The sequence below is a fragment of the Dipodomys spectabilis genome, unplaced genomic scaffold (assembly GCF_019054845.1).
Source record: "Dipodomys spectabilis isolate Male_0828 unplaced genomic scaffold, ASM1905484v1 ptg000136l, whole genome shotgun sequence".
In the NCBI taxonomy this organism is placed as follows: Eukaryota; Metazoa; Chordata; class Mammalia; order Rodentia; family Heteromyidae; genus Dipodomys; species Dipodomys spectabilis.
Window position 1 is genome coordinate 6,373,326 of NW_024870813.1, and position 23,449 is coordinate 6,396,774.

At 42.8% G+C, this 23,449-nt stretch overlaps 2 protein-coding genes across 2 annotated transcripts; one reads left to right on the top strand and one right to left on the bottom strand.

Annotated features, from left to right (window-relative positions):
* Positions 1-4,760: 4,760 nt before the first annotated feature.
* Positions 4,761-7,480, bottom strand: Dydc2 (DPY30 domain containing 2). The gene is made up of 3 exons (XM_042690173.1): positions 7,334-7,480; positions 6,587-6,703; positions 4,761-4,934 (listed from the first exon to the last, which is right to left on the bottom strand). The coding sequence occupies exons 1-3, from the start codon at positions 7,478-7,480 to the stop codon at positions 4,761-4,763; spliced, it is 438 nt and encodes a 145-aa protein (XP_042546107.1).
* Positions 7,481-16,252: 8,772 nt separating this feature from the next.
* On the top strand, positions 16,253-22,844 carry Dydc1 (DPY30 domain containing 1). The gene is made up of 5 exons (XM_042690174.1): positions 16,253-16,399; positions 16,988-17,089; positions 19,848-19,940; positions 22,360-22,464; positions 22,767-22,844. The coding sequence occupies exons 1-5, from the start codon at positions 16,253-16,255 to the stop codon at positions 22,842-22,844; spliced, it is 525 nt and encodes a 174-aa protein (XP_042546108.1).
* The last annotated feature ends 605 nt before the right edge of the window (positions 22,845-23,449 follow it).

A 23,449-nucleotide genomic window follows, 5' to 3' on the forward strand; every position in this document is an offset into this window, starting at 1 on the left:
GCAGAGCAAAGACCCCTTGCATTTCAAACCCAATGCAAGACCAGCCAGATGGCACCAACAAAGTGCTATGTCTACAGCATCAAGCTGTCCTCGGTGTATTATAAAAGCTGTGAAAAAACAGAGGTCGTGGTCTTCCTGAGTAACCAGCTGCGACTGTGTGCACCGAAGTCCAGGCTCAAGCTTGCAACAAACGACTCTTTTGCTTTTGCATCGATTATGGTCTCCAGTGGTCTTTGGGGGTCCCTCTCTGGGCACTTCACTATTCAGTAATATCCAAATAAGGCAAATGTTAAGCTGAGTCCAATTAGTCTATTTCTGTTCTCTATTTCCTTTTTCACTCTATAAATACAGCCTTTCTATGTTGATAAGTTTTCTGATGTGTGTATGTGTGTGTGTGTGTGTGTATGTGTGTGTGTGTGTGTGCATGCATGCACACAATCAAAAACTTGAACTCAAAAACTCAAAATGCCAGCTGGGAATGTGGCTCAGTGGTAGAGTGCTTGCCTAGTATGCATGAAGCCCTCGGTCTGATTCCTCAGTACCACATAAACAGAAAAAGCCAGAAGTGGCACTGTGGTTCACATGGTAGAGCGCAGAGAGGCTCAGGGACAGTGCCCAAACCCTGAGTTCAAGCCCCAGGAGTGGCAAGAACAAACAAACAAAAAACCCTCAAAATGCTTCCTCTTACTTAGCATTTTTGCTCAAGGCTGACACTCTACCACTTGAGCCACTTCTCTACATCTGATTGTGAGACTTTTATCTTCTCCAATTAACCTCCCAAAAGGTGGAAGTGGAGCTATGGATCAAGTTGGAGAGCTCTAGCCTTGGGCAGAAAAATCTCAGGGACAGCATCCATGCCCTGAGTTCAAGTCCCAGGACTGGCACACACACAAACAAAAACAGAATTTAGATACACACCTCACATCCTTCACAAAAATTAATTCAGATTGAGTCATAAACCTTGTTATGGTTTGGAAATCATTTGTCTTTCAAAACTTCATATGTTGAAAGCTTGATTGGGAACCTAATATTGAGAAGTGTGGTCTAGCCAGGTGCAGGTGGCTCACATCTGTAATATCAGCTACTTGGGAGGCTGAGATTGTTGGGATCATAGTTCAAGGCAACTCCAGACAGTAAAGGAGTCCTGAAGACTCCTTCACAACAAAGAGCTGTCATCTTACTACTGGCAACCCTAACATAGGTTGGCTGCACACTAGTATATGCTCAGGCAAGAAGTAAGATCCTATCTGAAAAATAACCAACAGACGTCAGATTTGAAGGTAAGCACCCATAGAGGAAGCAAGAAGCCCTGAGTTTGAAACCCAATATGACCCCTAAAAATTGTGTTCTAGTAGGAAGTAATTGGACTTGGTGGCCGCACTCTCTGAAGGGATTAGTGGGTTAGCTTCAGAGCTGGACTGATGACCAAGAAAGCTAGTTGTTATAAACTGAATCAGCATCTGGAGTCTCATCCCTAGATCTTATGCCTGCACTTTCTACATACACTTGCTTTCTCTTCCTTTTCCCTGCCATATGATAGCACAACTGGATTCCTCATCAACAGCTAAACAGCATGCCCTTGAATTTTCTTCCCTGCTTCCAAAGGCAGGAACCAAAACACACCTACATTATAAATTATTCAGCCTCATACCTTGTCTTAGAGAAAATGGGCTAATGGCTTTCCTCTGTGGCCCTCTTTCCTTCACAAGTACTTACCATGCTTTGGCCTGTGTAATATTGTTTATTCAATCATTTATTAGCTCTCTTTGTGGCTACTCAGTAAGCTCCAAGAGGGTAGTTGCACCTAGTACACCCTCAATAAACAGCGAACAAGCACAATAAATCTCTCAATCTCTCTCCTCCCCCCCTCTCCTCTCTCTCCTCCCTCTCTCTCTCTCTCTCTCTCTCTCTCTCTCTCTCTCTCTCTCTCTCTCTCTCCAGTCCCAGTCCAGGTGCTTAAATTCAGGGCCTGGGCACTGTCCCTGAGCCTCTCTGTGCCCAAGATAGCACTCTACTACTTGAGCCACAGCACCACTTCTGGCTTTTTTTGTTTATGTTGAACTGAGGAATCAGACCCAGGGCTTCATGCATGCTAGGCAAGCATTCCACCACTAAGCCAGATTCCCAGCTCAATAAACGTCTTTTTTGACTTGCCTTTTAACCTGTTTATACTTTGTTAGCATAACTATTGAGCTATATAGAAGGCAAAGCAGGTTTGTTTTTTTTTAAAAAGCAAAATGAAGTACTAAGTAAGCCTCCATAGAAGTAAGGATGAAAAGCAAACACTTCTGAGTTTCATGGAGTATTCAACTGTTCCAGATTGACTCTGTATAAGCAACAAATGTGGTTTCCAAGTCACAGTTTTTGAATTGAGCATTGACCATTTCTAGTGTGGCTACCAGAAGCAGGCTGAGGTTGTGTGCTGAGGAGATCTAGGGAGAAGGATACAAAATTGCCATTAGAGGAAAAATAAATTCAAGAGATCTATTGCCCAACATGGCTAGTTAATAATAATGTGTTATACACTGAATTTGGCCAAGAGAGTGGATTTTGAGCCTATGAGAAGTATATCGTCATTAGGAATATTTAGCTATTCCTCAACATATACCTATTAGAAAACATTATGTTGATCACTGTAAATAAATAAATAGATATATATGTTAGACACACACACACACACACACACACACACACACACACATCTAACCTTTAGAGGAAGGTGTGTGAGGTGCTACTACCACCTCATGGCTAAAAGAGGAAATACAGCTGGCCTTTGGCTGCCGTGGCAGGGAGCAAGAGGCATGGGGACATTATCTATCTATCTATCTATCTATCTATCTATCTATCTATCTATCTGTCTGTCTGTCTGTCTGTCTGTCTGTCTGTCTGTCTGTCTGTCTATCTGTATGTCTGTCTATCTATCATCTATCTGTTGATTAATCGATTGATCTATTTATCTATCTCTATATATGTGTACATAGAGAGAGGCATGTATGTATACGTATGTATATGTGTATATACACACATATATGTATGTACACATACTATAGGAACAAAAAGTACCATGATGGGACATGTTACCTTCCATATGTCATGTCCTTGTCTGATGACAGCCATTCTAGTTGGTATGATAGTGATACCTCAGTGTGGTTTTGTTTTTCATTTTCTTGTTAATTAAGAATGTTGGACAACTTTCACATGTGTAGTGGTTATCATTTTATATTCTCTCTAGGTAAATGTCTATTCCAATCTTTTGCTCAATGTAAAGTCAAGCTGTCTCTTTACCAGAATTATTTATATACATTCTGGATTCTAAACCTTTATCAGTTATATGTTTTGTCAAGATTCCCCCATTTTGGAGGCTTGTGAATGGTACATCACAAATACAGGCATTGCCAGGTTCTGGTGGCTCAAGCCTACAATCCTAGCTACCCAAGAGGTTGAGATCTGAGGATCAGGGTTCAAAACCGGATCAGGCAGGAAAAGTCTGGGAGGTTCTTTTTTAAAAATTATTCATTTATTTTTTATTGTGAAAATACTGTACAGAGGGGTTACAATTACATGGGCAAGATAATGAGTACATTTCTTATCAAGCATTGTAGCCTCCTCCTTTGTTTCCCCTTCCCATCCCTTCTCATCCTCTCCCTACCCCCCCAATCCTCCCCACCCCCCCGCAAAGTTGTAAAGTTCGTTTTCGACATAACAACTTGAACTTCTCATTGTTGCAGTGGGTCCACTTGTATCCTTATTTAAACGACTGTTTTTCCCCTTCCCCTCCACAAATTATACCGACATCAAATACAGTGAAAGCAGGGGTTATACTGTGGGGGAGGGACATACAAAGCAACAAAGAAATAATCTTATAAATGCATTAGAAACAATCGCATGAAAGAAAAAAAAAAACATTTGAATACATGTCTTAGGGTTCATTTCCCTAACATCACCTTATCTGACCTTTTCTGCTTGACTCAGACATATACTAGATATTGCAAATAAGGGAAACCATGGGTCTGGGAGGGTCTTATGTTCAGTTTTTTTTTTTTTTTTTTGGGTCCAGTCGTGGGCCTGAATTCTGGGCCTGGGCGCTGTCCCTCAGCTCTTCAGCTCAAGGCTAGCACTACCACTTGAGCCACAGCGCCACTTCCAGCTTTTTTCTTTTTGCTTATGTGGTGCTGAGGAATCGAACCCAGGGCCTTATGCATGCAAGGCAAGCGCTCTACCACTGAGCCACCTTTCCAGCCCCTTATGTCCAGTTAACTAGCAAAATGCCAGAAGTAGAGCTATAGCTCAAGTGGTAGAGTGCTAGCCTTGAGTGAAAAAGCACTCAGGCCCTGAATTCAAGTCTCAGTACCAGAATCAAAAAACTAAAAGTTTGTATGTGGATATGAGGTGTGTGTAGTTGGTTTGTTGTTGTTGTTGTTTTTGGTGTCATTTCCACAGGATAGAGGAAGAAGGCTCATAGTTTGGGATATCTATTTTAATTCTTATTCTGAGTCAATTTTTATCTTACAACTAGTTCAAGTTTCACATGATTAAGGGATTTGTGGCTAATAGAGGAGCCCTCAGACCAGAGGGTCCCTAAAGATCCCTTTCCTCAGCCCTGCGAGCCTTGCTTGAGGAGAGAATTTTTCTCGTTGGCCATTTTCTTGGCTTGTAGTGTTGAGGGAGGAGTCCTTAGAATTCTGTCTATAATTGAAGAACTAAGGATACATGGAATCAGAGGACATTTCATGGGGAAAATTTCATGGACCAGAAATGTTCTAGTCATTTATTTCCTGTAGCGGTTTGAGGTTACGCTCAGTCTGGTCAGCTGGCTGTGCGGGTGGAACCTGTTGACGTGTTCCTGAAATCGAATTGGAGGAATCTGGCTGAGATGCCTGGTTCAAGGCCTTCTCTTCCCTCATGAAGACTGGCTGTGCTGTGGAGACCAGTTTCTAAATAGAAAACAAGAAGCAGAAAAGTCATTTGTGCTAAACATAGGCAAGGATGGTAAGAACACGATTTTTGCTGTTTCCATGCCTAGGATGAAGGACAAAGCTGTATTACAGCAAAAATCAAATGTGCTAGGATTAAAGGGCAGCATCAATAATCTAACAGCTTGACAAGATAAACCTGAATTTATTATTATTATTATTATTTTGGTGCTGGTACTGGGGCTTGAGCTCCAGACCTGAGTACTGTTCCTTACTTAGCTTTTATGTTCAAAGCTGGGCTCTTGAGACACAACTCCTGTTTTTTTGGTAGTTAATTGGAGCTAAGAGTCTCACAGACTTCCCTGCCCAGGCTGTCTTCAGACCATGATTCTCAGCCTCCTGAATAGCTAGGATTATTGGCATGAGCCACTGTGCCCAGTTCTACCAGTCTTTCAATACATTCATTAGACTAATGATATTCAGCCTAGGGAACTCAAAAGGAAAGACAGTTTAAAGAAATTAAGGGAAAATATAGCACAACTTTTCCTATGTGCATATACATCAATCAGACCAATCAGCAGTTCTGTTGACATTTTATGCAACCTATCCTGAAACCAGGGGATCGGCAACCAGAACTTGGGAGTCTTGTCTCCTTTGCTGGATTCCCTTTCTTTGCCTTTCACATTTTACTTGGAAATTCACTCCCAGTCTCTTGCTAGGTAAACAATGTGTTCAGTCTTGTTTGAGATCACAACTTAAACTCTTGGGTTCTGCTTGTTTATTTCCTTCTAACTCTTTCCTAAAACAAAGAACAGAGCAGGTGTTATGCTGGCTCTTGTTTTGGATCTTCCCTTACAATTGGCTTTGTCTTGCACTTGGCAAAAAAATGGTAGAGAATTCTACTTATCTAACTCTTGCTAAAAACATAATTATAGTGTGTGAAAACTCCAGAGTTCAACACCAAGAGACAATAAAAATATGAGTGTGTGCTAGTGACTGGTGGCTCCTGCCTATAATCCTAGCTACTCAAGAGGCTGAGATCTGAGGATTACAATTCAAAGCTAGCTTGGAGACTTTTTATCTCCAATTAATCACCAAAAAAGCTCCACCACTCCAGTTCTACTGAATTAGCCATTTATGTCTATTATCATACCCTCATAGAAGAAGCATCAGAGATTTGCTACATAAATAGAACCTAACACTAAAATGATAACTATTAAATAAAATGACATATAAGAGTTATGCCCTGACAGCAACCATGTCTGATTTCTGAAATATACTGAGGGAGTTTTGAAAAGGGTTCAAAGAAACTTGCATGAAAATATATTTGATTCAGATGAATGGATTAATTTTTTTACATTCTAAATTCTTTTAAACCAGTAACACAGTGGTATTTCCTGAAATCTAAAATATTTATTTATTATTTATTCATTTATTTATAGTGGTACTGGGGATTGGACCCAGGAGGTCACAAGTTACCATTTGAGTCAAGCCCCTAGTTCTCATTCACAAGGATTGAGATTGTAAGTAAACATTTGTATGTCCATGAAGATGTGACCGTGGAGGAAAGGGCAAGCCGAGGGGCACTCACACAGGTGCCAGGCTGCCTCATGGGTTCCCTGTGGTGCATCCTGGGATTATGGCTGAACACACTGGTTAGCCTGCCTTCTTACCTTGTGACACTTTGTACACCTCTGTTGCGTCTCATGCTCTTCTTGCTTCAGCATTTCTGCTTCCTTGAGGCCACAGTCACACATTTTCGCTTGCAGCTGCATAATCTTTGGCTTATTCTGAGGGATGGGACAAAAACTAATCAGGTGAGGAACCCCAGGAAGTCTTATACACAGGCCCTCCCTCACCAGGGAGAGACAGGGCCTGGTCTATTCCACCCACTGGGTGTCTTCCTGTAACTAACATTAGCTCTAAACCCACCAACTCTACAACCCTCTGACCTGGAATGTCTCTTTAGTCCCCAGCACTTCAGAAATACTTGAGCAGAAGCAATCCTTGCAAAGATAATGAACTAAAAGTAAAAATAAAAACAGGGGTTGGGAAGGTGGTTCAGTGGTAGAATGCTTGCCTTGCATGCCTGAGGCCCTGGGTCGATTCATCAGCAGCACCACATAAGCAAAAAGAAAAAAAGCTGGAAGTGGCGCTATGGCTCAAGTGGTAGAGCGCTAGCCTTGAGCTGAAGAGCTGAGGGACAGCACCCAGGCTCAGAGTTCAGGCCCCACGACTGAACCCCCCCAAAAAAAATAAAAATAAAAAAAACAACTCTTGGCCAGTTCTAGGATAATGTCTTGGGTTTTCAATTATTCTGGGAAAGCTAGCCCTCACTAAAAAGACACAGTAAAACACACACACACACACACACACACTCACACACACACACACACACACACACACACACACACACATACCTCTTCATCTGCTTTAGTAGTTTTCCTATAATGATAAAGCCAATGAGCCAGGTACTCTATTGGGTCACTGGGTCGAACCCTTGCCACCTCTGCCAGTGCCTGGGTTAGGGCATTTCCAAAGCATCTCTTTAGGTAGACACTTTCCATCCTGGAGATCTGGGCAGCGACAGAACACATAGTATTTTACACATGCAACCTGCCTTCTAAAATAGATACATTGTAGCCACCTCAGGTTTATCTCAAGATAAATATGAGATGGTTTGGAATCCCATTTGTGTTAGTCAGTGTTTGATACTGTGACAAAATACCTGAGATAATCAACTAAATGGAGGAGACAGTTTAGTTCATGCTTTCAGCAGTGTTGGTTGCTTGACCCTGTTGCTTTGTGCCTATGGTGAGGCCCAAACATCATGGTAGGGAGTGCATGGTGCATCAGAGCAGTTTACCACGTGACAGCCGGGAAGCAAAGACAGAAACAAGAACAGGTCAGAGTCCCATAAGTCCCTTCAATGGCACACCCCCTGGCAGCCTAACATACCTCCAGTAAATAGCACCTCTTAAAGGTTCTACTACCTCCCAATAGCATCACAGCCTGGCAACCAAGGCTTTGCACCCAGTTCTTGGCGAACACTTAAGATCCAAACCATCATATTATGCTCCTGGCTGCCAAAGGTTTAGGTCCATCTCAAGAGACCCTGAAGTATAATAACAAGGCCAGCATTGTTCAAAGATCACAGTTCTCATTGGCCTATGACTCATACCTGTAACCCTAGCAACTCAGGAGGCTAAGGTCTGGGAATCACAGTTGGAAACCAACTTGAACAGGAAAGTCCATGAGACTTCTCTCCAATTAACCACCAGAAAACCAGAAGTGGAGTTGTGGCTCAAAGTGGTAGAGCCTTGAGCAAAAGAGCTCAGGGACAGCACCCAGGCCCGGAGTTCAAAACAAATCAAAACAAAACAAAAAGAGTACTAACTCTCCTGTAAAATTTAAAAGGAAATAAAAAGTATGGTGATGTCTACATGTAATCCTACCATTCAGTAGGTGAAGCAGGAGAACCAAGAGTTTGCGGTTAGATTGAGATAAGACTGTCTCACAAATAAAATAAACAAATAAAAAGTGACACGCTGTAACATATAGTGATATGGGCTGAACATTCTCATTCTAGAAGAGAAAAAATATTGAAAATTTGGACCAAGAGCAGCAAGACTGCAACCTAGCAGGGCAATATTAAGTCCTGTAATGATGTCTCTAGCAAACATGACACCACACAGTGTTATATGTGTTCTAGACAACTTTTGGACTGCTCCTCACCCCCTTTCCCCATGACCTTTCTGGCTGCAACCCAGTGGCTTCTCTCTTAGGCTGGTTTTACTCACCTACTTTCTACATTGCTGGCATCTCCACTATCTAGGTATCTCTATTGTAGCTTTAGCTTTCCATTCACAGCTTCAGGTGTCATCCAGGGGGACTGCTCGCAGGGACTCTGACCCTGCCAAAAAGTCTGGCCTCCTGGGCTTTCCTTGGAAATCTCAGTGAAAGTCCCCAGAACCCCACAACCCACATTCTGCCTACCTGAAAAAAAAAACTGCATCTCACAACCCATACTTTGTATACCTGAAAAAAAATCTGCATCTCATGGACGATGCTAAAATCTGACACCAGCCTGAATAGTAGCTGGGGCCATATGGCTATAGCAACCTCTGAGTACCTGGATGAATCCTGAGGAAACAATTCCTTGGACATTCTAGTGCTATAAGAACACCTTAGGAATCCTCTTTTCAAACAAAAGTCTTTGAGCATGTGGTGAGTGAACTCTTGAGATTCCCTCAAGAGATCTTTCCTACTGTGCTAGTATAAGATACTAGGTTTCAGCCGGGCGCTGGTGGCTCACACCTGTAATCCTAGCTACTCAGGAGGCTGAGATCTGAGGATCGCAGTTCAAAGCCAGCCCAGGCAGCAGAGAACGTGAAACTCCTATCTCCAATAAACTACCAGAAAAACCGGAAGTGGCGCTGTGGCTCAAGTGGTAGAGCGCTCGCCTTGAGCTGAAGAGCTGAGGGACAGCGCCCAGGCCCAGAGTTCAAGCCCCACAACCAACAAAAAAAAAGAAAAAAAGAAAAAAAAAAAGATACTAGGTTTCTTCTTCTTTATTTCTTTGTGGTGATGGGGATTGAATGCAAGTTCTTTCAAGTTCAAGACTGCTGTTTTTACTACTGAGCAACATCCTTAACTTTTATGCCTTCTTAGCTGTTCTAATTTCTTGCAAATACACCTTCCTTGTCCATAATGTTAAACACATTCCTTTATTGCCAAACTGAAAGTTTGTGCATGTGTACGCGTGCACGTGTGTGTGCATGTGTGTATACATGCATGTGCGCATGTGCTAATACTGGAACTTGAATTCCAGGCCTCAGGTTCTTGCTCAGTTCCTTCACCCATGTCTAGTGCTCAACCACTTAAGCCATGCCTCAGCTTTTTGGTGATTAATTGGATATAAGTCTCATGGATTTGTCTGCCCACACTGGGCTCAAATTGTAACCCTCGTATCTCAGCCTCCTGAATAGCTAGGATTATAGGCATGTATCACTGGTACCTGACCCACTGTACACCTGGCAAATCTAGCTTAAAATACTCAAGTCGCAGACAGATAACTGTGCTGCCTTGACATTTCCTCTGCCAGATTAATTAAGTCTTTAAATTTAGCCTCACATATGGACAAAATATGGACAAAATATAATAAGTTCTTTGCCAGACTATAACACAAATGGCCTCTAGTTCCATTTCCAATACCCAGTGCTTACTTCTCAATATATTTTCATGAATCTGCTCTTCCTGTTCACATTTTTATCAGAATTCAGGTCTTTTGAGCCCTCACCAGAATCATCATAGGCTTTTTCAGGCCAACTTCTCTAAATGGTTCCATATTCATTCCACAAACAAATTCTGAAGGTTTCTGGACCATTCTGCCAAGTATAGCTACATCAATGATACCATTTTTTTTATTTTATCTGTGTGTGTGTGTGTGTGTGTGTGTGTGTGTGTGTGCTGGCACTGGAGCTTGAGCTAAGGACGTCTTACTCTAACTGGACCTTTTTGACTCAGGTCTGGTACTGTATTACTTGAGCCACATATGCAGTTCCATGATAACATTTTTTGGGGTGCTGATTTTCCTATATCAATAAGCCTTCTGTGTTATGACAAAAAGCCAGAGAGGATCAACTTAAGGGAGCAAATGTTTATCTTGGCTCATGATTTCAGTCCACAGTCACTTGGCTCCAGTATTTTGGGACCTGAGGCAAGGCAGACCATCATGGCAGATACCAGGTAAGTGGGGAAAATCTGTGCACTTCATGGCAGTCAGGAAGCAAAAGAAAGAGGGGCAGGGTGGGGACAGAGAGAAAGAAGGAGTCAAAGTTCTATATTTCCTTTCAAGGTCAATGACCTAACTTCTTCTCACTAGGCCCTACCTCTTAAAGGTTCTCCCATCTCCCATTAGCACCACAAGGGGGCAGCCAAGCCTTTAGCACTCAGACCCTTTGTAGGACATTCAAGACACAAACCATTATACCATACTCTTCAAAAGAACTAACAAATGAATACTTGCCAATAGTGTTGATATTCAAGTGGATTCTTTCTTAAAGTTGGCTAGCTAAGCCACACCAGTACTGTCATTAAGCTTGGGAGGAGCTTGATCCATCTGTGGTGCAGGCTGCCCAAAGCCTTCTACTGCCCACATCTTACTCTCTACCCTTAAGAGAAAATAGCTGGTCAGGGTAGGTAGTCCCTGGGAGTGACTGTTGAGCACCCCACAAAGTATGCTATTGTGAAGTTGGTAGCTACAGTCTATGACACAGATTACATAAGCTCATTTATTTTACAGGGGCCCTGGAAAAGCCCTGGGGAAAAGAAAGAGGAAGGGGAAAATACTAGGCCATCCAGCCACTGGAAACACAATATTCCACTGTCTAGTGCTTAAACAGGAAACTAGTTGGTTGATGTCCCTAGGTTTACTATTAATCAAATTTCAAGAATCAATGATAATATATTCCAAGTTAGAATGGTAAGTTAGAAACAGCAGGGAAAAAGAGTAGTAAAAATAGATGCCAGAATCAGACTAAGTTCCAGTCTTACCACTAAGAGCTGTGGGATCTTCAGCAAGTTGCTCAGATTCTCTGAGCCTTGGTTTCCTCTTCCTCTTAATAACTAAAGCAGAAGCAGGACACTTTTTCATTCTTTACCCCTGTCAGACCATATCAGGCCCGTGAAATCATTCAGTACGTGATGGACAGACATGTAAGATTGTCCTTGGCAGCGGAGGCACTGATAATTTGGTATGGCCACAAGTGGTGTTATAAATGCATAAATGGCTATTGGCAGCAAAAATATCTGTCACCCTGAATTAAATGATTAGTAGAGATAATAAACGCATGAAAGGCACTTGGCCTCGAAGCATGTGGTAAAAATGTGATAAATCAGCTCTTCCAATTGAAGGATTTGGTGGTGTGCAATAACCTAATGACTAGTGTACTCCTGACCAACCTGTAGTTCCATTTTTCAGGCTAAGAAAGTTAAGAGGACAGACCAATATATATGGGCCTAGAAGATATATTCCTAGCTCTTACCATAGCAAGGGCCTAGAATCACAAACATTTTGGGAGCAATGAGCACCTTGAGCACATGGAACTTGTTCTTGAATTGTTTTCATCACTTAAAAGAAATCAAGCTAGGCACCAGTGGCTCACACCTGTAATCCTAGCCACTATGAGGCTGAGATCTGAGGATTGTAGTTCAAAGCTAGCCTGGGCAGAAAAGCCCATGAGATTCTAATCTCCAATTAATTACCAAAAAAAAAACCCACCAGAAGGGGAGGTTTGGTTCAAGTGGGAGAGTATCAGCCTTGAATGAAAAAGCCAAGTGAGACCCTGAGTTCAAAGCCCAGGACTGACACTAAATAAATACATAAATGGTATCAGAACTCTTTAAAGAAATGACCAATACCAGAGCTGAGACAGGAGAAAGTGTAATAAGTCTGAATTATTTTGTTGTTCAAGGAAAAAACATATATTCAAATAACTCTAAAAAATGAAATGGTTGTGGACAGCATTTTGAAGGTTTGTCCCAGGAGTAAATGATGGCCACCCAAAACTCTGTATGTCTTAATATGTGGAACCTGAATGAGATACCTTCTAGGGCAAAAGGTGCTTTTCAGATAGAATAAAATAAAGGGTTTTGCGACGGGAAGTAGCCTGGACAAATAGGTCCAGTGGCCTCATAGAGTCAGTATAAGGAGGACACAGGAAGATTAGATGATATATGGTGACAGGACAGAGTGAGAAGAAGCAACATGATGCAGAGCCACCAGCCAACACTAGCCACTAGAAGTAGCAAAAGACAACAGATTCTCTGGAAGGAGCCAGTACTCTGGGTTTAGCCTTGTAAGAGAAGACGTTGGTGTTGAGGGTAGGGGTGGAGGGTGTGGCTTGGAGGAGGGTGGTGTCTCTTTCTGCTGCTCTGGTCCAGCTGAAGCGATTCATTACATTAGATAAATAATGAGAGATGACTGGCAGGATTCCAGCCTCTGTGGGATTGTTGAAATGTTGATTTCCACCTCTCATTCATACCTACAGATTCAGAATCTGCATTTTAATAGAAGACCTATGCTATTTCCAGCTGCTAATTGAGCCTTTATGCCTCTAGACCTGTCTTGTCCACGGAGGAAAACCATCAGCTCTGAATTACCTGGTCATGGAGTGGCTGCCATTCTGCTTGTGAGCTTAGCACAATGAAAAAGCCACCACCCTCATTCGTAGCAGTAAGGATTATTCAACTTATATGAGCATGTTGGTTTATGCCTACAAATCCTAGCTACAGGGGAGGCAGAAATCAAGAGGACATAGTTTGAATCCAGAAAGACAAAAAGTGAGGGAGACCCTATCTCAACCCCAAACCCAGCTGTAGTGGCTTGCCCTTGTGACCCCAGCTATCTGGGAAGCAGTAGTTAGGATCTAACCTTCATTTAAGGCAGCCAGGCAAAAATGTGTGACCCTATTTGAAAAATAAGTCAGGCAAAAACAAACAAAAAAAGAGGGGGTGGGGTGCCTGGGATGTTCGACTCACACGGTGAAGCACCTGTCCTGCAAGTGCCAGGCCATGAGCTCAAACTCTAGCAATGAAAAAGCAAGTTTGACTTAGGCCTTTGATCATTGTGAGTCCAGGGCCAGGGCTCCTGCTAGGAGATACTTACGGTTCAAGCCAAGTTCCTCCCAGCATTTCCTCAGAGCAACCCCACCAAGGGTAAGTTAAAACAGAACATGAGATATCCTCTAGTGTTTTGCACTCAGGGCTAGGGCCAGGGAAGAATGCAGATCCTGACCACCTGGAGAAGGGTGGCCTCAGGCTTTGCGGGAGAGGGGGGTGGGGAGGGGTGGGGGGTGGGGAGGAGTAAGAGGGCAGAGGTCACTACCCAGCACTAAGGTTGCATTTTGCACCTGACAGGCCTCAGAGCTTGCAGCCACAGCCACCCGGGAATTCTGGGGGTCGCCTGTTCTTCTAGAGCTAGCCAGAATGTCCACCTGGCTCTTTTGCGCTCAGCTTTGAAGCTGCAATTCTCTGCCCTCCCCTCTCAGTGCCCCGCCCCCCCCCGCAGGGAACCCCCTCCCCGCCCGCCCTCCCCTCCTGGGTTCGATCCCCGACCTTCTCTCCCCGCACCCCCCCCCCCCCCCCCCGCGCCCCTATTGCGCGCCCCAGCTCACAGCTCAGCGCACGCGCCTTCTTCAGCAGAGCTTGGACGGTTACCTAGCAACGAGACAGACGCGCGACTCGCAGCCGCCGGTAGGGAGCAGGGCGTTGGGTGTGAGCTGTTGGGCAAAGGAGGTTGGGAGTCCTGCAGGCCTCCTTGAGATCCTCCTTTCCTTCCTCTCCCTCCTCCTCCTCTTCCTCCTTCTCTGCCTCGGTAGGAAAGCCATCCTAAAATTGCCCCCGGTCCATGGTGGCCAGATAAAGTACTGCCCGCCCAAATTTCAGGTGAACCATTTTCTTTGTTTACTACAAATAGAATAGATGACAAAGTCCTTATTTCTCTGAGATTCAAAATTCACTTGTTAAGTCTGGCACCCTGGCTGGGGGCCTTTCTCTTCCCATTTAACTGGTGGACTGTCTCCCAAGAGTGGACAGAAGACCTCTCTCAATGGCTTGGGGCAGTTCCTTCAGGCTACTGGCAACTGTTTCTGTGGGAAGGATCGTGTGTGTGTGTGTGTGTGTGTGTGTGTGTGTGTGTGTGTGTGTGTGTGAATCCTGGGGCTTAAACTCAGGTCCTGAGCAGTGCCCCTTAGCTTTTCCACACAAGGCTATATGGAAATCTACTACTTCAGTCATAGCTCCAATCCCAGATGGAGATGAGAGTTCCACAAAGCCCAGAAATGGAATACATTTTATCAGTGTCTCAAAAATGTCTGGGTTTGAAGGAGCTGGGAAGTTGGCTCAGGTAGAGCGCTTGCCTTGCATGCCTGAGGCCCTGGGTTTGATTCCTCAGCACCACATAAGCAAAAAAGAAAAAAAAACGGAAGTGGCACTGTGACTCAAATGGTAGAGCGCTAGCCTTGAGCTGAAGACTGAGGGACAGTGCCCAGGCCCAGAGTTCAGGCCCCATGACCGGATCCCCCCCAAAAAATGTCTGGGTTTCTTAAATTATTAGAGGTAAATTTGAAGATGATCATTATTATATACATATATATGTAGTAACAGAGTTTGAACTCAAGACTCACATGCGAGGCAGGCAGGTACTCTACTTCTTGATCTATGTCCCCAGCCCAGTGATCAATTTTTTTTCAAACCATATGCAGAGATAGTGATTGTTGCATTTTATATGTTTTTAAAAATCTGGTCTGAATTATTACTGTTTTTATCATGGAAAAAGCTGGAGAAACTCATTTACTTCTTTAATACCTTGAGGAGCTTGTCCTCTAGCAGGAGAACAGACAATCCCCATTCCCCCCTCCCAAAAAAAAATTTAAAAAACCAACCAAAAAGATAATTCTCAGGCAGTATGATAAGGGTTGCACTAGCTGTTGGAGCAAGTAGAACTTCCTAAGGTTTCCTAAGAGAGCCCAGGAAAAATCACCTATATCTTTTAGGTGAGGAAATACTTTTCAGAAGTAGAGAGGGATGGATTACCAGGATGGGCAAGGAAAATCTCCAGAAAGATGGACACATTCAGCAGAAAGGCACAGTGCTGAGTGGAGTGAGAATCTAGGGTGTTTTGGAGGCAAGAAGGGTTCCAGAGATAATCCTAGATGGCCTAGATGATCCTGGATGATTCTAGAGGGCCAGAGCATGAGTAGCCTCTTTGGAGGCTGAATTTTTATGCCCTATCCTTGGAAAAAAAATACATGGATTTTAAAAGAGAGGTGAACTATTGTGATGTTTTGTAAAAATGGCTGTTATGGCTTAGAAAAGCATCTTTGTTGTCATTAGAGTTAGGGCTATGGAGTTATGGTGGGTCCTTTGTCTGCCAGCTGTGTGCTCTGAACCATTTCACTCCTGCTCTTTGAAGGTGGAATTCCTCATCTGCACATGGGGGTCATGATACTATTTTCAGGCCTGGTGAGAGGATTAAATGACACACAAACTGAGCTGGGCATAAGGCCACAACACATTCAATAATGACAATGTCCTTTTCTGATTCCTGGGCTGACCTTCAGAGCTCTTCAGGCTCTCATGATGTCATGATGAGAGGCCTTTTGGAAACTATTAGAAGTTCCCTGGGGTCAGAATGCTTGTCCCCCCTGAGTGGTGAGAAGGTGGAAATGCTTGGTTGCCCTCCCTGGAATGTCTCTGTGCCTTAATTGAAAACTTCCTGCACTAACATATAACATTTATTGTTATTTTTCAGAGAGATTGTGGTTTAGGAGTTAGAAATGGAGTCGACATATCTTCAAAAGTACCTTGGGACATGTCTAACTCAAGGTCTTGCAGAAGTGGCAAGAGTTCGTCCATTGGATCCAATAGAATATTTAGCCCTGTGGATTTGCAAGTATAAGGAAAATGTAAACATGGAAAAGCAGGTAAGCCTGGGCCTCCTTAAGGAAATAGAGGAGTGTAACAACTAGTTCAACTTATCAGCTCTGTGTGTGTGTATGTGTGGTGATTTCCTGAAGTTTGAACTCAGGGCATTGCATGCTTGCTCATCTCTCTTGCACAAAGCAGGTGCTCTACCACTTGAACCATGCCTCCATCCTGCTTAATTTTTTTAAAGATTTCAATATTTATTTCTATTATGAAAATACTATTTATTTTTATGCAACAACTTTGGAAACACAAGAAGTGGAAAGTTAAAAAAAATACCCAAAGAAAATTTCTATGTAGATTTTTAAGGGCGTTTTGTTTTGTTTTTATTTTTTGATGTGTGATCTTGCCTTTCTATATATTTTTCTGAAATTTTATTTTCCTTTTTTCCATACTTGAAGTCATACTCAATACATTGTGTTAGGTTCTTTGTTCAGGTAAAATGTGTTCAGGTAAAAAGTTGCCCTATTGTTTCCAAATGGATAGACTATAAATGTGCTTACCTCCTTTTCCCGTTGCTGATTAAGATGCTTATAGATAGTTTAATCTCAAATACATCATGGCGCTATTGCTTTTCACAATGCTAGAGAGAAAAGGAAATGGTTGACTTGCAAAAGGAAAGGGAACTAGCGCTGATGGAGCAAGAAATGCTGGAGCGGCTCAGGGCAGAGGAGCTCTTGTTTCAGCAGGTAAGATAAGAGCCTGAGGTACCTGGAATTAATGGGGGTGCGAGGGGGTCTGGGGTTGGGGAGGTGCCAGACAATTCTGCCCCTCTGATCTGTTTCTTAGATTGGGCTTTCTACTATCATCATCTCTCTGTCTCTGTCTTTCTCTCTTTTTGTTGGTCATGGGGCTTGAACTCTAGGCCTGGGCTCTGACCCTCAGCTCTTAAGCTCAAGGTGCACACTACCACTTGAGCCACAGCGCCACTTTCTGCACTCTGCCTCTGTGTGTGTGTGTGTTTATGTGTTGCTAGAGAAGCAGCAGTGTTAAGACAACAACCCAGAAAGTGTGCTATCGTGGAAGCCTAGGGAAGAGAGCCTCTTGGAGGACCAGATTGGTCAACTGCCCAAAGTGCTCCTTCAAGGTCACCAGTAGCCTGGGCAGCAGCAGTAGAGAGGGTGGTGGGGGTGGGATCTGGGTAAAGCAGAGAGATGATGGGTGACAGTAACACTTCCAGACAAACTTCCAGGGGAAGGAGAGCCATTTTTACTCTCAGAAACACAGCTTGTCCTCCAGACAGGCAAGGTGTTTCCGGCAACAAACCCTCATGAGGGTTTGTCCTTGGTCTCACAGCTCCTAGGGGGTGATATCTGTCCCCCATCATGTCTCAGAATAAGGAGAATTCTCAACATCCTTGTTGCCCAAGGCAATTCTAACCACAAAGGGAACACATTAACTCTGTTTCACTCATCAGCTTCATCTTCCCTAGATAAGATTTGGCAATAGTAAAAATTAAATATTGCTGGAGCCATGTCAACTAGTACAACTCATTAGCTGTGTGCTGAGCCTGCTGCATTGTCCGGAGGGGTGGAATATAAAATAATACACTACAGGAGATTTATGGAGAGCTGCAGAAGTAGATTGGTGGACAGACATGGGTGGCAGGGAGAGGAGAGACCCATCCACAGGGAGGGAGGCTGAGAGGGAGAGACATAGACATCTGTTTTAAACTTTGAGCTTTTTCTGGCCTTTTCTTTTATGTGGCTTGAGAATAAACACCATGACGTGTGCTTAGTCTGCTGATGCTGAAGTGAAATTGTTTTCTTTTTACCATAGTGTCCCTGGACAATTATTTTTTTTCCACTTACAAAACAATCCATATACCATTATGCCTTTAAGGTACAACATGAAAGATTTATTTCTTGACTGCTTTTCACATGATTCAGATAAGAAAATATCATAGAATAGCCGGGCGCTGGTGGCTCACACCTGTAATCCTAGCTACTCAGGAGGCTGAGATCTGAGGATCGCGGTTCAAAGCCAGCCCGGGCAGGAGAGACCGTGAGACTCCTATCTCCAATAAACCACCAGAAAACTGGAAGTGGCTCTGTAGCTCAAGTGGTAGAGCGCTGGCCTTGAGCTGAAGAGCTGAGGGACAGCGTCCAGGCCCAGAGTTCAAGCCCCACGACCGACAAAAAAAAAAAAAAGAAAATATCATAGAGTGGCACTACCAAGGCTCCCCAAGCACTGTCAGGTACAGTGCTGTCATTGCAATGTATAGTGGGCTGAGCAGCAGGGCAAAACACCACATGGCTTCAGCTGTAGCTACTCTGCTCTGTTGTCACAGATAAAGCAATCCAACAACTGAGTGAAGGGGCACCGCTGTATGCCAATAAGCCTGCCTCCCTCCCTCCACCCTCCCTCCTTCCTTCCTTCCTTCCTTCCTTCTTTCCTTCCTTCCTCTCTCCCTCATCTCTCTCTCCCTTCCTTCTTTCCTTCCTTCCTTCCTTCCTTCCTTCCTTCCTTCCTTCCTTCCTTCCTTCCTTCCTTCCTTCCTTCCTTCCTTCCTTCCTTTCCTCTCTCCTACCATCCCTCCTTATGTGCTATGGATTGTTACTCTTTTGATTTTTTTCTCTAACTGCTTTGAAATGTAAATAAATAAATAGTTTCTGGGCTGCCTTCTCTTGTAGTTCTAGTATGACATGTATATATTGGGTTGGGACCAAAAATACTGTTGAGGACTTTTGGTTTATGACAGTCTTCAGATTTGTTTTGGTTTTCTATCCAATGTTTGGCTCTTTGATGAATTGTCTATGCTTACAGATATTTTATCTGAAAAAAATTATGGCAACTTCATTTCTAGCTTCAAGAAAAACAGGAAAGTGACATGATTTTGCACAGACTATACTTTCTAAAATTAACAATTAAATAGGTTTCCTCCTCCTCTGTTTTATACTTCAGGAAATATTTGTAGAAGCGAAATACTATGTGTCTATGACCATTTATTTTTGTAAGTTTCTGAAACTTAGATGGACATAAATGAAATCATCCCAGGACATTTAAAAGTGTTTAAGTTGTAGGCTGGGTGCTGGTGGCTCATGCATATAAACCTAGCTACTCAGGAAGTTGAAATCTAAGGATCACAGTTTGAAGCCAGCCCAGGCAGGAAAATCATACTCTTTATTTCCAATTAAACAGCAAAAAATTAGGAGTAGAGCTGTGGCTCAAATGATAGAACTCCAGTTTTTTGTTTTTGTTTTTTTTTTGGGTCCGGTCATGGGACCTGAACTCTGGGCCTGAACACTGTCTTTCAGCTCTTCAGCTCAAGGCTAGCACTCTACCCCAGAACTCCAGTTTTAAATGGGGGAATAAAAGCTAAACAAGAGTGTGAGGCCCTGAGTTCAAGCCCATTACTGGCATACATACAAAAGAAAAGAATAATAGAATTCCTTATTTGAACTTCATCTGACTTAATATTGTGTATATATATTTCTGAATATTCAGCAGCAACTGGCATTCCAGCTGGAGTTAGAAATGCAAGAGAAGGAGAAACAGAAAGCCCAAGAACTTCAGCGAGCTCAAGAGCAATTAGAGAAGGTAATCTGAAATTTTACAAACATCTACTTGTTTGAAAATTTTTGCAATCCTCCAACTGTTTATTTCAGCTGTCATAGCAGAAAGGCTATGGGACTCACAGTCTGAAGACCTGGCCCCCATTGTCTGTGGGACTTCAACAAGTTTTATAACCTTTGCAATCTCCGTTTACCTGTTTTCAAAACAGGAATGGAAGTATAATATTATGAGCTAAATCTCACCAAATTGTCATAAGGATCCAGTACAATTATGAATGTGACATTTCTTTGTGGGCAGTAAGGTTCTCTTACAGAGACCATAACATAACATTTGAGTATTTCTACTGCTATGTTCAGGTATTAAAGACCATGTTGCTGAGGTACTGTAGAAAGGTCATGTACATGGACAGTAATTTGGGCAAGATTACTTAACTTGCAAGTTCTATTTGAAAATCCCTTGATCTGGCCTGGGCATCATCTCCGTATTCAGTAAGCAGAGACAAGTGCTTCAAGAGGTCAGGGCCAGCCTTGACCACAAAGTTCAATCCAAATACTCTAAAAGGGGATTTTATTACAATGTTTGGTTTGTAACATTTTACATTTGTTAATAATTCAGCTTTTGTGTGTGTGTGTGTGTGTGTGTGTGTGTGTGTGTGTGTGTGTGTGTGTGTGTGTGTGTTGGTCTTAGGGCTTGAACTCAGGACCTTGCATTCTTGGTTGGCTTTTCCACTCAAGGCTGAAGTTCTGCCAATTGAACCAAAGCTCAATTTCTGGCTCTTAGATGGTTGATTGGAGATAAGAGTCTCACAGATGTGTCTGCCTGAGCTGCCTTTGAACCTCCAACCTCATATCTCAGCCTCCTGAATAGCTAGGATTGCAGGCATGAGCCACCAACATTCAGCTTTGGCTTTAGTTTCAGTATTTCAGCCCATTTTTTAAAAAAAGTTTTGATTAAAATAAAACACTATTCAATGAAACTCTTGTCTGAAGTTCTGTGTTAGGCAGAGTCAGGTGATACCTTTGAGAGTGACAGCATGTGGCAGTCAAATTGATCATAGCATTATCAAAAAATAAAAAGACTTGAAAATTAAATGTGAAATAAAAATGAAGTATATTCAAAATTGTGTCATAACTTTTATGCACTCTAAGACAGGAGAGCAAGTCTAGATAGTGCAGGTAAGAGCAAAGAGTCTTTACTTTCAGAGGTGAGAGAATATTACTCTCTGTTGTGTGAAATAAATATGTATTCAGGAATATCAAGCTTTATTTTGATACATCCGTAGGCAAAGTTTTTAATAAAGGTAGTATCAAAACTGAAAGCCCAAGTCCAAGGTGTGATGGACTCTGCCTTTAATCCCAACACTCCAGAGACAGAGGCTGGAAAAAATCACAAGTTTCAGGTCAGTTTGGGCTACTAAGAGAGCCTCTGTCTCAAAAATAATATGAATACAGGAAAAACCTGAAGCGAAAATGTATAATCTAGCAGCTGATTGCAAGTATGAGGTGCTTCCCAGCAAAATCTCAGTATCTAATCTGAAAAATCAGAATTTGGTGTGTGTTATAGTTTGAAATGCTAGAATGTCCTGAGATATTGAGCACAGACTTACTTACGAATTACATATTTTGAAATTATAGATGTATTTTAAAATAAGATTTAGCGTTTATTGATACCTCGATGATCATGAAGAATGAATCTGTGGACACAAGGAGGAGTAAAATGTCAAAATTTTATTAAGAAAAAGATGAACAAAGCTGTCGCTAGATGGGAAAGTACTTGAGGTGTGTTGTGCAAGGATGAAGACAATATCTCTAGGAGAGAGCTCTCAAGATATGGGACTGCCTGTGGGCCATTTCAGTCCCCAGACCCAATCAGAGGCCCTACGCAGCCTGAGCGAGCTTTCCACAGATCATTTGGTCTCACTGGGTGCCCATTCTGGGACATACCTCTGGGGTCCAGTCAGTCCATTGTTTACATGCAAGTCTTCGGGGGAAGATGGGCCAGGATGTGATGCCCAGGGACACATGCTCAACTGCTGAAGGTCATGGTGATGAGATTTCTAGGGGCCTATGCACCGGAACTGCACAAGGCCATGGTCAGGATGCACAGTCTCTGTGGGAGAGGCCTTTGTCCTGACTACCTAGCCAGGCCTTATTTTTCTCTCAATCCTCCCTCTGATGGGAAGAAGGGGTGGTGACTGCTCTGGTTAATTCCTGTTGAAATGGGGCCCCTGAGGAAAGACAATCATGTTACTCTTCCCCTGCCCCCACGCCCTGTCCCCCATCTATCTAGATTGTTATTATTAGGGGTGTCTTGCTAGTAACAGGCATTGGTTAATTCCATTAATTAGCAATGTTGAAATTTGATGTTGTCATTCTGAGGTTTCAGATCAAATGAAAGAAAAGTACCATACTTGTTTTGAAAAGAATGATTTTTATAATTGTAGGAGGCAGCAGTGGACTCTGGCAAAACGCTGGCTGAAATTAGTGACCGATATGGAGCACCCAACTTGAGCAGAGTGGTCGAACTTGAGGAGCCATTGTTGTCTGATGTAAGTCTCAAAATGTCTTGTAAATACATATATTTTTTTTAAAAAGTACATTATTACTTCGAAAAGTTATGGTACATATAAGGCCAGGATTGATTGGCAAACAGGATCTGTTTGAAAGCCAGTTTTCTGGCTGTTCATACTGCTTTTCTAAGCTTTTGCAGGGATTTATTTTAGCATGAAGTATCAGGGTTAAAGCAGAGAGAAATAGAAAAAGAGAAACATTTCCCGTGAAAAAAAGTAACATGGTTTTATATTATGTAAGAGCATTCGCTCATCTAACAAGTGTGTCTTCCATGTGCCAGGTGTGGGAGAACAAGGCAGAGAGTTTTGATTTGTGGCATTTAATGTCTGCTGTGGGGAGAGCTGGGGGCGGGAGCTGACAATTCAATAGCAAATCTATTGTTTAGATCAGAATGCTTATATAAAGGAGGATCTATTCATCATGACACCAGATCAGTAAGTGCAACTAGGGCTGTTGTGACAGGAGGAAGCATTGATTGATCCTCTTTTCTCCTTGCACCCTGACAGGGTGAGACCCTCACAGGTCACAGTCAAGTAGTCTTAGTGAGGCAGTTCAGTGGTGGCGGGATAGTGACTCAAAAACATCATTTATGATTACATTCTATTGGGGAATCATTGCAAAATCACCAGAAACTCTCAAAAAGTTTAGCTAGTCACTGGTTGACTCACTTCTGTCATCCTAGCTCCCCAAGGAGGCTGAGATCTGAGGATGGTGGGGGGCAGTGGATGGCTGGCAACCCAGATGCCGTTGTATGGACATCTTTGTGGGAAAACGCAATTCCAGCTTCTTTGTTGGCTCTTTCTCTGTCTCTGATTTCTTAATAACGATAGTAGAGGAGAAACAGATCTGGTATTCTCAAACCTGAGTTCAAATCTCGTCCTGGCTCCAATTGCCTAGACACATGAACGAACCCGCTTCTCTCATAGTCTCAAGTCTTTACTAAAAAAAAAAATAAATAAAACA

Coding starts and splice junctions, on each gene's coding strand:
- Dydc2 (XM_042690173.1), bottom strand. CDS start 7,480: ATGGAAAGTGTCTACCTAAAGAGATGCTTTGGAAATGCCCTAACCCAG. Junction 6,704..7,333: donor CTACTAAAGCAGATGAAGAG/GTATGTGTGTGT, acceptor CCCATCCCTCAG/AATAAGCCAAAGATTATGCA. Junction 4,935..6,586: donor GGTGTACAAAGTGTCACAAG/GTAAGAAGGCAG, acceptor TTTTCTATTTAG/AAACTGGTCTCCACAGCACA.
- Dydc1 (XM_042690174.1), top strand. CDS start 16,253: ATGGAGTCGACATATCTTCAAAAGTACCTTGGGACATGTCTAACTCAA. Junction 16,400..16,987: donor ATGTAAACATGGAAAAGCAG/GTAAGCCTGGGC, acceptor TCACAATGCTAG/AGAGAAAAGGAAATGGTTGA. Junction 19,941..22,359: donor CTCAAGAGCAATTAGAGAAG/GTAATCTGAAAT, acceptor TTATAATTGTAG/GAGGCAGCAGTGGACTCTGG.